At 48.8% G+C, this 13,274-nt stretch overlaps 1 protein-coding gene across 1 annotated transcript in view; it reads left to right on the forward strand.

Annotated features, from left to right (window-relative positions):
* Window positions 1–13,274, forward strand: part of CHDH (choline dehydrogenase) — a 91,810-nt gene that overhangs the window by 60,322 nt on the left and 18,214 nt on the right. The window contains exons 2-5 of the mRNA XM_055558228.1: window positions 4,690–5,449; window positions 6,091–6,242; window positions 7,193–7,322; window positions 8,212–8,346. Of these exons, the coding sequence (XP_055414203.1) occupies window positions 4,747–5,449; window positions 6,091–6,242; window positions 7,193–7,322; window positions 8,212–8,346 (1,120 nt within the window). The 5' untranslated portion in view covers window positions 4,690–4,746. The remainder of the gene's footprint in view (window positions 1–4,689; window positions 5,450–6,090; window positions 6,243–7,192; window positions 7,323–8,211; window positions 8,347–13,274) is intronic.

The following is a 13,274-nucleotide window of genomic DNA, read 5'->3' on the forward strand; positions in this document are numbered from 1 at the left end:
ACGTCTTCATGTTTATCCTTTTGCTGTTCTTTTATCATCACTTTCACAGTTTTCTTTTTTTTTTTTTTAATCTGTATACTGACTGATTTACTTTCCAATTGTGATTTCCAGTTTCTTCCTGCTTTTTTTCTATTCAGAGAAGACCTTTCAGTATTTCTTTTCAGATAGGTTTAGGATTACTGTATTCTTTTACTTTTTGCTTGTCTGAGAAATTGTTTATTTCTCCTCCTATTCTAAATGATAATCTTTCTTGGTGGACTATTCTAGGTTGCAGATGTTTTCCTTTCAAGACTTTGAATATATTTTGCCACTCCCTTCTGGCCTCCAATGTTTCTGTAGAGAAATCAGCTGATAACCTTATAGGGATTTCCTTGTAATTAACTCTTTGTTTTCCTGTTGCTGCCCTAGTAGAATCCTCTCTTTATCTTTGTGTGTGTGCACTCAGTCGCTCCATTGTGTCCAGCCCTCTGGATCCCATGGACTGTTTAGCCCATCAGGCTCCTCTCTCCATGGAATTTTCCAGGCAGGAATACTGGCGTGGGTTGCCATTTCCTGCTCCAGGGTATCTTCCCCACCCATGGGCTGAGTCTGCGTCTCTTGCGTCTTCTGCATTGCATGTGGGTTCTTTGCCCTTTTTATTACCGCATGTCTTGGTGTAGGTCTGTTTGGGCTCATCTTGTTTGAGACACTTTGTGCTTCCTGTGTCTGAATATCTGTGTCCTTCTTTAGGTTTGGGAAATTTTCAGCCATAATTTATTCACATACATTTTCAATCCCCCTTTCTCCTCCTTCTGGAATCCCTATTATGTGTAGATTGGCACACTTTATGTTATCATACATTGCTTTCTTTTCTTGTTCACTTGATTTTCATTTTTTTTTTCTGATTGGATAATTTCCATTATTCTAACAGGTCACTATTCTTTCTTTTGCATTATTCATTCTGCTGTTCGTTGCCTTTAGCTCAGCTTTCCTCTCAGCAAATGAAATTTCTCATTTTTCTTGGCTCCTCCTTACAGTTTCTAGTTCTTTTTTACAGTCACCTGCATTTCTTTCAATAGCTTTCCTTAATTCCTTCAGCATTTTCCTTACCTCCTTTTTGAACTCAGTGTTTGTCAATGAAGAGGTCTGTTTCCTCGTTTATTCCTTCAGGGGGATTCTCTTGGTCCTTTAATGGGAGTGGTTCCTCTGTTTCTTCATTTTGCTTGTATTTCTCTTACTCAGTAGGTTTGGGAGAAACAGTCATCTGCTGTAGTCTTGGACGGCCTTTTATGTGCAGGAGTGCTCCTGGATAGCTTGTGTGGGTTTATATTTTTTTGGCACGAGGATTGTTTTTGGTTTGGATGCTTGCTGTCTCTTTGCTCACTATGCGCTGACCATTAGCCCCGACAAGGGATGTGCAGCCGTGTGACCCGTGCGCACGCCCAGGGAGGCAGGGGCATCCAGTTGTGTGGCCCTCGGTGGTGGCAGCAGCTCGTGCCCACCCCTGGAGCCCGAGATGGCAGCGGTGGCCTGTCCCCACTCCTGCAGCTTCTGAAAGCGGCGCCCTGCTCCCTGAGCATGGGGACGTGGAGAAAGAGACTCTTTGGCATTCCTACCCCTCTCCTCGTGTTGTTGCTCTTCAGTCGCTCAGTTGTGTCCAACTCTGTGACTCCATGGACTGCAGCACCCCAGGTTTCCCTGTCCTTCACCACCCCCCAGAGCTTGTTCGAACTCTTGTCCATCACATCTATGATGCCATCCCATCATCTCATCTTCTGTTGTCGCCTTTTCCTCGTGCCTTCAATCTTTCCCAGCATCAGTGTCTTTTCTAATGAAAAGGCCACCTTCACATCAGGTGGCCAGAGTATTGGAGCTTCAGCATCAGTCCTTCCAATGAATGTTCAGTATTGATTTCCTTTAGGATTGATTGGTTTTATCTCCTTGCAGTCCAAGGGACTCTTAAGAATCTTATCCAATACCACAATTCAAAAGCATCAATTCTTTGGTGTTCAGCCTTCTTTATGGTCCAACTCTTACAATCCCCTTGTGACTACTGGAAAAACCATAGCTTTGACTAGACGGACCTGTGTCGGTAAAGTAATGCCTCTGCTTTTTAATATGCTGTCTAGATTTGTCATTGCTTTTCTTCCAAGGGGCAAGCATCTTTTAATTTCATGCCTGCAGTCACTGTACGCAGTGATTTTGGAGCCCAATAATATAAAGTCTGTCATTGATTCAGGCTGGGGCGTGCTGGGTGGTGGCACCCACCGTCTTTTGCAGGTCTTTCTCTGCTCTGTCCCGCGCAAGCTGGTTACCACACTCTCCTCTGAGGCCCCGAGGCTCCCCGTCTGTCTAGGCAGATCACTCCACCAGTGAGGCAGAAATGTCCTGTTTCACAGCTCCCTACTGGGGGCCCAGGTTTTGTCCCCATTCCTTTCTTTTCCTGTTTTTCTCCTTTGATCCTACTCAGTTACATGATTTTCTTGCTTTCCCCCCTCCATCTTGATCTGATCCTGGATTGTATGTTTATTATTATTTTTTTTAATGCTATGACACTAATGTATTTAATTCACTGATTTTCAACAGGGTGGTATAAAACATCCAAAAGATCATATCTGAGTTTCATTCTTTTTTTTAACTTTTTATCTGGTATCGGGGTATAGCTGATTAATGATGTTGTGATAGTTTCAGGTGAGCAGTGAAGGGACTCAGCCTTACATATACACGTATCCATTCTCCCCCAGACTCCCCTCCCACTGGGTTATATGTGTTCTGATAAGAAGTTGCAGGCACTCTTAAATTTATTCCTCTGTACATATGTTTTTGCAGGGGCCTGGCTCTTTTGATGATCTGGGATTTCAGCAGTTTGACTGTGATATACCTTAGGTTTGTTTCTCATTATATTAATCTTTCTTGGGATGGTCTAAGCATCTTGAATCTGTGATATTTTTGTCTGGTATTAATTTGGGGGCAGTCTGAGCAGTTATCTCTTCAGATACCTTTTTTCCACTATGCGCCCTCTGTCCTTCTCCCTGCCCGTCTCTCGCCTTCTGCCTCTGCTGCTCCGCCTCTCCACCCCTCTTCTTTTTCCCTTTATCCTCTCCTCCTCCTTGGACTCCAGTTGTGTATACTTCAGATAGTTTGGTCTCATCCCATAGCTCTCAGATGTTCTGCTCTCTCTTTCATTCTTTCTTCTCTTTGTATTTCCATTGGATGAGTTTTACTAACCTAATGTTCAGTTTCACTTGTTTCTCTGCCGTTTCCAGTCAAATTGTTTATCTCTGATAATTTTTTTATTATTTGTAGCAGTTGTGCCTTTTTTTATTGTCAACTTTTTGCTGAAATTGCCCATCTGTTCAACATGTCCACCTTTTCAACATGTCCACCTTTTCAACGAAATCTTTCAAAACTTTAAACTTTGTTACTTTGAAGTCTTTGATAGTTCTAACATCTGGTTGGGTCACTCCCGGGATCTGGTTCTGTTCACTACTTTTCTCTTTATAATGAGTATGCATGACCTTTCTTATGCATGCATGACCTTGGGTGTAACAGGGACTGGAGGGTGAACAGTGTCTGTACCTAGGAAAGGGCATGCCTTTTACTCTGTCAGGTCATTAGTGTGGAGTGTTGAAGTCAGCCCAGTTGGGAGTTGAGCAGTGGCCGCTTCTGCCTTGTGCTAGCATGAGGCCTGGAACGCTGGAAGGATCTCAGAATTCCTGCTTCAGATTTAGTTTTTAGGCGGCCCTGCTGGTCTCTCTCCTATGCTTGCAGGAATGGAGTGCGGGTGGGGGATTTCTCTTCTTTGCCTGTTTCCTGCAATAGGCTGCTGGTGACTTGGTGCAGGATTGTAGAAGGGGTGGGGGGGGAGGTATCTATCAGGGTTTTCTTGAGGTTTTTCGGTTCTCTGATTGCAGCCTCAGTCTTGGGCAGACCTTGTATGCCTGAGGTTCTCAGAGATCCTGTGTCAGTGCAGGTCCTGATGGATATCGTGGCTCTTCTCCCCGTGTGCATTGAGCATGCTGGAATTGATATGAACACTGTTGGGAAAGGACCCTCCAGAAATTACTGACATTTGTTAAAACTCTGGCACTGGACAGAGTGATCTTTGAAGATTGTGGCTCTGACCCCATCCCCTGCTGCAAACCCTTCTCCTACACTCTGGTGCCCTCAGGTCAAAGGCTATAAGCTTTATAGTCTCTAGCCTCTCACCTTGACCTTACTTTGGTTATTTATATAAGTCTTGTCTGTCTCCCTGGTCCCAGACCATCAGTTTTGAGGGCAGATGTCTTGTTCTCTGGGTATTCCTAGAGAGGGCCACATGGTGCCTGGCAGGTGGTAGGGGCTCAGCAACTTTCTCTGTGTCTTGAATGAATGAGGAGTCAGGGCAAACATGGAAGGCCCTCAAGCCCCTGCTTTCCAGCAGGTAGAGTCCTGACCCGCTCCAGGTTCATGGACAGATGTCATAAGGAAGCCTTTCTGGAGACTATCACCCTACACCCCGCAGGTGGGGAGGAGCCTCCTGTGCCCCCAGCCCCTGGGCTTGTCGCTTCAGGCATTGATCCCGCAGGACTGATATTCCTGCTTGTGTTCGCTCCTCCTGGTTCCCCAGGAACGTGCCACCCAGGCCTCCTGCACCCAGCGCCAGGCAGGCACTGATTCTGTACCACGCATGCTGAGTTAAACTTTGCAAACCCTCTTTTCTACTTTGAGGGCAAGTGAATCATCACATTTCCCTTGGTGGAAGTAAGAGAACTTGGGCTTGGAAGCATGTGGTACGTCCTGCGAGGCTGTCGGGGAGGATGCCTGGGCCCATGGGGAGCCCTGGGGGCGCAGGGCCCCCGGGGCCTCCGCGCTCTGGCCAGCAAGCGCCCCCGGAGCCGAGGTGACTACAGCCACGTGGTGGTGGGTGCGGGCTCTGCCGGCTGCGTGCTGGCGGGCCGGCTCACGGAGGACCCCGACCAGCATGTGCTGCTGCTGGAAGCCGGGCCCAAGGACGTGTACGCGGGGAGCAAGCGGCTCTGCTGGAAGATCCACATGCCCGCGGCCCTCGTGGCCAACCTGTGCGACGACACGTACAACTGGTGCTACCACACCGAGCCGCAGGCGGGCCTGGACGGCCGCGTGCTGTACTGGCCGCGGGGCCGCGTCTGGGGTGGCTCCTCGTCGCTCAACGCCATGGTCTACGTGCGTGGGCACGCCGAGGACTACGAGCGCTGGCAGCGCCAGGGCGCCGCGGGCTGGGACTACGCGCACTGCCTGCCCTACTTCCGCAGGGCGCAGGCGCACGAGCTGGGCGCCGGCAGGTACCGCGGCGGTGAAGGGCCCCTGCGCGTGTCCCGGGGCAAGAGCGGCCACCCGCTGCACCAGGCGTTCCTGGAGGCGGCACAGCAGGCCGGCTACCCCCTTACCGAGGACATGAACGGCTTCCAGCAAGAGGGCTTCGGCTGGATGGACATGACCATCCACGAAGGTAGGTGCGAGCCTCCTGATTACCTGTCTCCCAGGTTCCTCCTTTAAAAACGAAAAGCTGTTCTATCACAGCCCCATCCCTCCAGCCCCTGCCCGCCCCCCGGTCAGGGTCAGTGTGGACAGACTGGGGCTGGTTTGAGGTGAGAGGATATGACAGACTGCACTGGCGGGAGCCCACAGGATACCACCCAAAGCCAGTGAGAAGTGACCCAGAGGTGGCGACACCTTGGGCATCCTCTGGTCCCATTTGATGTGGATAATGGAGAACTCACCAGCCACATAGCCTCCGGTTTCAGAGCCTTACACATGGGCATACCGAGGCACAGAGCAGTGACCGGCCTTGCTGGCAGCAGGGCGGAGGCACAGCCAGGTTGGACCCAGGGCTGTCATCTGCCCTTCCTGGCCTCTGCCATCCTCTCAAGGATGAGGGATGTCTGCGCACCTGCACCCAGGGACCCCAGGTTGATGTGGATTTCAGTTGCACAGGGCATCTGGGTCTCAGTCTTCCTTTGAAGACAGAGCTTGCAGAGTCATGGGAAGGGCAAACTCTCTCTTACTCCTGTCCTTACCTACCTCCTCCTGTATGACAGGTACCCAGGGAGCAGGCGTGGGCTTGACTGATCTCCTTGCTCTGTCCTGCAGGCAAGCGCTGGAGCACGGCCTGCGCATACCTACACCCAGCACTGAGCCGCCCCAACCTCACAGCCGAGACCCAGACGTTTGTGAGCAGGGTTCTGTTTGAAGGCACCCGTGCAGTGGGTGTGGAGTACCTCAAGAATGGCGAGAGCCACAGGGTGAGAGAACTACCACCAGGCCTGAGCAGCTCACTCGGCCGGGAGGGAGTGGGCAGTGACCCCGAGGTCACAGTCAGTGTGGGTGGGCAGGAGTCATGTTCTTGTCTCCGTCAACATGGTGATGAGGAGCGAGCGGCTGGTAGCAACAGCCTGAAAGACTGTCCCCAGGCCTGGCAGGAGGCAGTGGCCTGGCAGAAGGGAGGGAACCCCAGTCTGGCCACCGGCCGGTGATGTTCTGGCATGAGCACCCTCCTGAACCTCAGTATGCTACTGCCTTCCACACTTGTCCAGAAATTGATAGGCTTATGTTAGAGGCTTTAAAAACCATATTGGGCTTCCCTGGTGGCTCAGATGGTAAAGAACCTGCCTGCAATGCAGGAGACCTGGGTTCGATCCCTGGGTCAGGAAGATCCCCTAGAGTAGGAAAAGGCAACCCACTCCAGTATTCTTGGCCTGGAAATCCCATGGACAGAGGAGCCTGGCGGGCTACAGTCCATGGGGTCACAAAGAGTCGGACATGACTGAGCAACTTTCAGCTCAGGTGAAAACCGTTATCTGTGATCACACTCCATATCTCTGCACTGTGCTGTTTTCCACTTAGTGTGTAAGGATTGTCCTGCATCCCATGTGAAGATCTGGCTCACCACAGGCTTTATTTTAAACTGCTCATTTGGATGCTTGCTTCCTTTATCTCATTTAAGCACTACAGCCCTTATTTCAGGATCATTACTTTCTGGCTGTGGCAGAAAATATCGGAATATTTATGCTCACACCCACCCTGCACCCGGTACCTGTACCTACCCTTCCCCTAGTGGCGCCCTGAGCATCCGCTTCCGCCCCCTGCGCCTTGAGCAGGCTCCCTAAGTGGTCACACCAAGGCCATGTTCTCGGATGCTGACGGGCTCTCCTGGAAGGGAAGCATGACCCGCGTGGCCCCCTGCCTCTTCCAGGCTTATGCCAGCAAGGAGGTGATTCTGAGTGGAGGTGCCATCAACTCTCCGCAGCTGCTCATGCTGTCAGGTGTGGGCAATGCAGACGACCTCAGGAAACTGGGCATCCCGGTGGTGTGCCACCTTCCTGGTGAGCCCCCTTCCCCACTGCGCCCCAGAGGTGTCTCTGCTAAATAAAACTGCTTAATATATTTTCTTAGCACAGAGTGGGGAGGGGACAGGGGTCAGGGCTCCTCAGAGCTGTCACTTTCTTCCCACGGGCCTGAAGCCCCCCATTCTCACTGGAACATCCCCACAGGGAAACCTCAAGTCTCCGTGTTGTCTTCCTCCCGTCCCCGGCCGTCCCGCCCCTCTCAGCAGCGAGGCCCCTCTAGCAGGGAGCATCTGCCAGAAAAGCCCACGGGGCCAGGCTCAGGAGGGCCAGCAAGGCGGCCCTTTGGGGAGAGGGTCCAGGCCTTTGTGTTTTCCATCCTCAAGACTCACCAGCCATCCTGACATGCTTCTCGTGTTAAGATAGTTCTCCCAGGCCTAATATTTCTTCCATTTCTGATGCTTTTGGGGCCTGGCCCAGTCCCTCTTGCCCTCTCTTACAAGCTCCCAGAGGGCTGGAGGCTTTATTGTAAGAGGCCTGTGAAAGTGCTGGTCCATGGCAGTGAACTGCCCAGTGTCCCCTTGAGCTTGGATGGGCCCAGCATGACGCCTCCCTCCTTCCCCAGCCAGGGGCAGCTCACTGAGCATGCTGGCTCCAGGCCTGGGGGGAGGACTGCTTAGCAGGGAGGCACCTGTGTGGTTACGGGTGGTGCCCGGGGAGTGAGGGGCAGGGGCAGCCAGCTCTGGCAGCATTCAAGAGGGCCAAACGTGGCTGGGAGTGCGAGAATGGGGTTACTGGGAGTGAGCAGGAGCTGGCCTGGCAGATAAGTGGATGAAGGAACAGAGTTTTCAAAACCAGGGGATGTTGAGAGGCCAGCCAAGCAAGCCCCTTTGGGAGACGTTTTCCTAACCATTCCCTCTGGTTTCAGGAGTTGGCCAGAACCTCCAAGACCACCTAGAGATATATATCCAGCAGGCATGCACCCGCCCCATCACCCTCCACTCCGCACAGAAGCCCCTGAGGAAGGCCTGGATTGGCCTGGAGTGGCTCTGGAAGTTCACAGGTGGGTGTGCTCATCCATGACTTGGGGAGAGATGGCCTGTGGACGGCACAGCCTCCCTCTTGAGGTGCCTGGCACAGCCTGTGGCTCCAGGTTTCTGGTTCAAAGCAGAACTGTGCCGTTCATGTCAGCTCTGAGCCTGTTTTCCCATCTGCAAAACGGGGATACACAGTTCCTGCATGGAAGGCTGGTGTGAGGACCAGACACCACACACAGGACTTGCCCGAGGTGAGTCTCTGCAAGGGCTGGCGCTGCTCCTCCTGACGAATGGACGGGGATGGATTTATCCTGGACCCGGTCGGGGCCCAGGGGCCCGGAGAAAGGGCAGTTGATGCTGGGCCACAGAATCAGCTTCCATCTCTCGGCATTTTCCATTTGGTTTCTAGCTGAAATCTTACTCATTCACTCAGCACATAGTCCTCACACCCCTCTGTTCTGAGCTACATGGTGAGAAGTGCTAATAAGGGAGGTGTTCTTAGGGAAGTTACGCTCTAGTGGAGACAATGGACGGAAACTAAGTAACAGGCTCAGCTGTAAGTACAGTGAAGGAATAATCAGGGTGTTAAACTAGAGATTGGTGGCGTGGGGCCTGTTAGGCAGGAGGAATACATGCAGAGGCCCTGGGGGCAGGCATTCGGTGTGTTTGAAGAACAAATCTGTTGGCCAGGGAAACTGCAGTGAGGCGGCGGTGGTGCAGGTGTGGCAGGGCCTGCCAAGGCCCCAGGGCGGGCGCTCGGAAATGAGTTGTCCGAGGGGACAAGCAGGCTGACACAGCAAAAGACTTTATTGGGAAGGGGCCCCTGGGTTGAAGAGCAGCCAGGGAAGAGAACCCGTGAGAACTGCTCTGCTACATGGCTCACGGTCTCAGGTTTCAAGGTGAGGAGTTAGTTTCTGGGTTGCCTCTGGCTGGTCGTCTTGCTTGGCTGATAATCTGCCTCGTGGTTCTTCCTGGTGACGTGCACGTCTCGCAGCCAGAGTGGACTCCAGAATGGAAGGTTCGGGGAGGTTGATCGTTTCCTCCCTCTTTTGGCCCCTCCCACATTCTCCCAAGAGGTATGTTAACTCGGCTGTTGAGACTTCTCATTTTATGTGAATGCCTCTGAAATTATGAAAATTACTGATATTACTGCTGTTAGTATTTGACATTCTGTATGCATCTGAGTTGTGAGAATATCGTCATGGTATTCCAGGTAGACCTAGGAAATGTTGTGGGAAGAAGGTTATATTTACCCCTACAAATATCATTACAAAGTAGAGTTTTGCTTCATGTTGAGTGTATATCCTGAGAACAGTGAGACTCAAAATATACAAAATCTCCCATAATAGCAAATAACTGCTGCTACAGAGAATATATAGTGGAATGTACAACTATGTAATATGTATCGTGAAGGACAGTGTGTAGTGATGAGTTAGCTAGGACAATGCCTGTTAATCCACCTATTGTAAAAAGAAAAATTAAGCCTAGGGCTCATTATTCTTGCAGGAGATCATTTGATATTACCTCCATGAAGGGTTGCTAGTCAACTACATACTTTTACTCCTGTGGGAACAGCAATAATTACAGTGGCTGATGTAAAATATACTTGTGTGTCAACACCTATACTGCTGGGACATATGGCGAGCTCATACAGTGACTCCTAAGAATCCAACTGATACTATGGCTCATGCTATACCCATATACCAAAGGCTCTTCTTTCCTGAATAATACAATATGCGGGATTATTCCAAATGCAGGAAAAATCAGAATATAGACTTAAAGGTGTCCGAAGAATCAGAATAGGTGTTGATATAAGACTGGATCACCCCCTCCTGCCTAGTGAAAAAAAAATTGTGTTTAGGGTTTGGTCTGTTAATAGCATGGTAATCGCAGCTGCTAATACATGTAATGCTAATAGCAGCAATGAGATGGTTGGATAGCATCACCATCTCAATGGACATGAGTTTGAGCAAACTCTGGGACATAGTGAAGGACAGGGAAGCCTGGTGCACTGCAGTTGATGGGATTGCAAAGAGTCGGACACAACTTGGTGACTAAACAATAACCATAGCAACAATATAGCTACAAATTAAAACTGGTCACACAAAATAATGGTGGAATATAGTGGGTGGTTTTATAATGGTAGTAAAATTAGAAGTACCTAAAATTGCCTGGAAAATCCCATGGATGGAGGAACCTGGTAGGCTGCAGTCCATGGGGTCGCTAAGAGTCGGACAGGACTGAGCGACTTCACTTTCACTTTTCACTTTCATGCACTGGAGAAGGAAATGGCAACCCACTCCAGTGTTCTTGCCTGGAGAATCCCAGGGACGGGGGAGCCTGATGGGCTGCCGTCTATCGGGTCACACAGTGTCGGAGACGACTGAAGCAACTTAGCATAGCAAAATTGAGGAAATACCCGCTAGATGTAGGGACAAGATGGTAGGTCTACTGAAGCTCCAGTGTGAGCCACGTTTCAGGCTAAGGGTGGATATACAGTTGAGCCTGTACCAGCATCAGCTTCAATTATTGATGATGATGCAAGCAGAAGTAGGAACGAGGGTGGAAGTAATCGGAAGCTTACATTATCTACACAGGAACAGCTGTGTCGGGTGCCCCGATCGTTAGTGGCACTAGTCAGTTCCCAAAGCCTCCAGTTACAATACACATAACTATAAAGAAAATTATTACAAATGTCTGGGCTGTTAAAACTGCATTGTAAATCTGATCCTCTCCAAGCAGTGTTCCCAGGTTGGGCTAATTCAGCACAAATTAACAAGTCCCAAGCACCAAACAGTAAGTATAACTTACCAGTATTTTTATGGCCAATTAAGAATAGTCAGTGGTTTATGAATACAAGATAAAATGGCCGAGTAAGCATTAGACTGTATATCTAAAGATGGGGTGGAGTCCTCTTTTTGCCTAGCCCTGTGGTGAATTTTGCTTACCAAATTGCAGATTCAAAGAGTACAGCTTCAATTCTGTTGGGGCTTCTCCTGCCCTCCCCCCTATTTTTCCTTTCCTGGCAGCAGGAGAAGTAGGGAGAAGTGGACTGCAGCCAGTTGACTAGGGTATTTACTTGGTAACTGAAAGTTTTGTGGGAAATGTAATCCCACCAATCCAGTGAGGATTTAGCTTAATTAAGGTGTTTGATTTGCATTCAACTGATGCAGGATAGAGTCTTGCAGTCTTCATTGAGCAGGAATTAAGTAAACTATACTTGCTTAGGGGCTTTGAAGGCTCTTGGCTTATATAACTTCAATTCCTAGTCCATTACTGAAAGGATTGGTGTAAGAGCTAAGATTATTGTGGATAATATGATTACTGTTGGTAGGACAGTTGCTTTATAAAATCAAGTTGTCATTTTATTTTTATATTATTTATGGAGGGAAATATAGTTAGTGCTTCAGAATATGTGAGTTGTGTGTAGGAGCACAGGTTGAATAACTGTGACAGCTATTAGTATGGGTAAAATAATACTGTTGTTTTCTTGTTATTTCTTGAATGATTATTCATTTTGGCATAAATCCTGATAGTGGTGGAAGACGTATTGATAATGGTGTGATGAGAATGGAGGTTGTAATAATGGGTATTTTATGTGTGTGATAGTGTGGTGGTGACTGAGCTGTAAATGAATAGTATGAATATGGTAAGTGTTGTTATAAAGTATAGGTTTAGGATTGTTATAGTTGGGTTATGCAGTATAGTGGGTCTTACCCTACGTGAGCAATTGATGAGTAAGCTGTAATTCTTCATAGTTGGGTTTGGTCAAGTCCGCCTCATCCTCCAATTACAATACATAGTATAGATATGGATAGTACTGGGTTTAGGCTGATACATGGTGAGATTTGGAGTAATACTGACAAGGATGCAAGTTTTTGTCATGCTAATAAAATTAAGCCTGCTGTTCATGAGATTCCTTATGTAACTTCAGGTACTCAGAAGTGGAATGGAGATAGTCTTAGTTTTTATTTTCCTATTTGCAGCTTTCTTTATAGGTAACCGACACATAAGGTATAAGTTTAAGGTGTACAACATGATATACATATACACTAGAAAATGATCATCACCATGAGGTTAGTTAACACATCACACAGTTACCTTCTGTGTGTGCTTGTGTGCATGCGTGCATGCACTGAGCGCATTTAAGGCTTACCCTGTGAGTAACTAACTGTTAGTGACAGCATTGTCACCTGTATTTTCAGCCCGCCGTATGTTACGTCCCCAGAACCTACTCATCTTAAACTGGAAGCTTGTAGTCTTTGACCAGCATCTCCTCATATTCTCTCACCCTGTAGCTGCTGGCAACCACCATTCTGCTGTTTCTGTGAGTTAACTTTCTTAGATGCCATATAGGTGTGATATACAGTATTTGTCTTTCTCTGATCTCTTTCGCTTATGACAGTGCCCCCAAGATCCATCCACACTGTCACAAATGGCAGGATCCCCTTTCTCGTGATGGAATGCCACTTCACTGGATATATACGCGCCGCAGTTTCTCTGTCCATTTCTCCACCAATGGGCGTTTCGGTGGTTTCTTTCCTTGGCTCTTGAGAGTGGTGCAGCAGGGAACACAGGAGTGCAGTATCCTTTGAGATCCCACTGTCATCTTTTTTAGATGCAGACCCAGAAGTGGGATTGCTGGGTCATACACAGGGTAGTGCTCTTTGTAACTGAGGAACCTCCGTACTGTTTTCCATAGTGGCCGTATCAGTTTACAGTCTTGTCAACAGTGTGAGGGTTCCCTTTGCTGTGCATCCTCACCACTACTTATCTCTTGTCTTTTTGATGACAGCCTTTCTAACCTGTGTGAAATGCTTCAGCAGTCCTTTTTTCACTAATATACATCCCTCTTAAAAAAAAAAAATAAACTTTCCCTTTTCTGTTGGAGTATAGCCGATTAACAATGTTGTGCCAGTTTCAGGTGCACCGCACAAGGTCTCAGCCACACATA

Source organism: Bubalus kerabau, chromosome 20, assembly GCF_029407905.1.
Source record: "Bubalus kerabau isolate K-KA32 ecotype Philippines breed swamp buffalo chromosome 20, PCC_UOA_SB_1v2, whole genome shotgun sequence".
Taxonomy (NCBI): domain Eukaryota; kingdom Metazoa; phylum Chordata; class Mammalia; order Artiodactyla; family Bovidae; genus Bubalus; species Bubalus kerabau.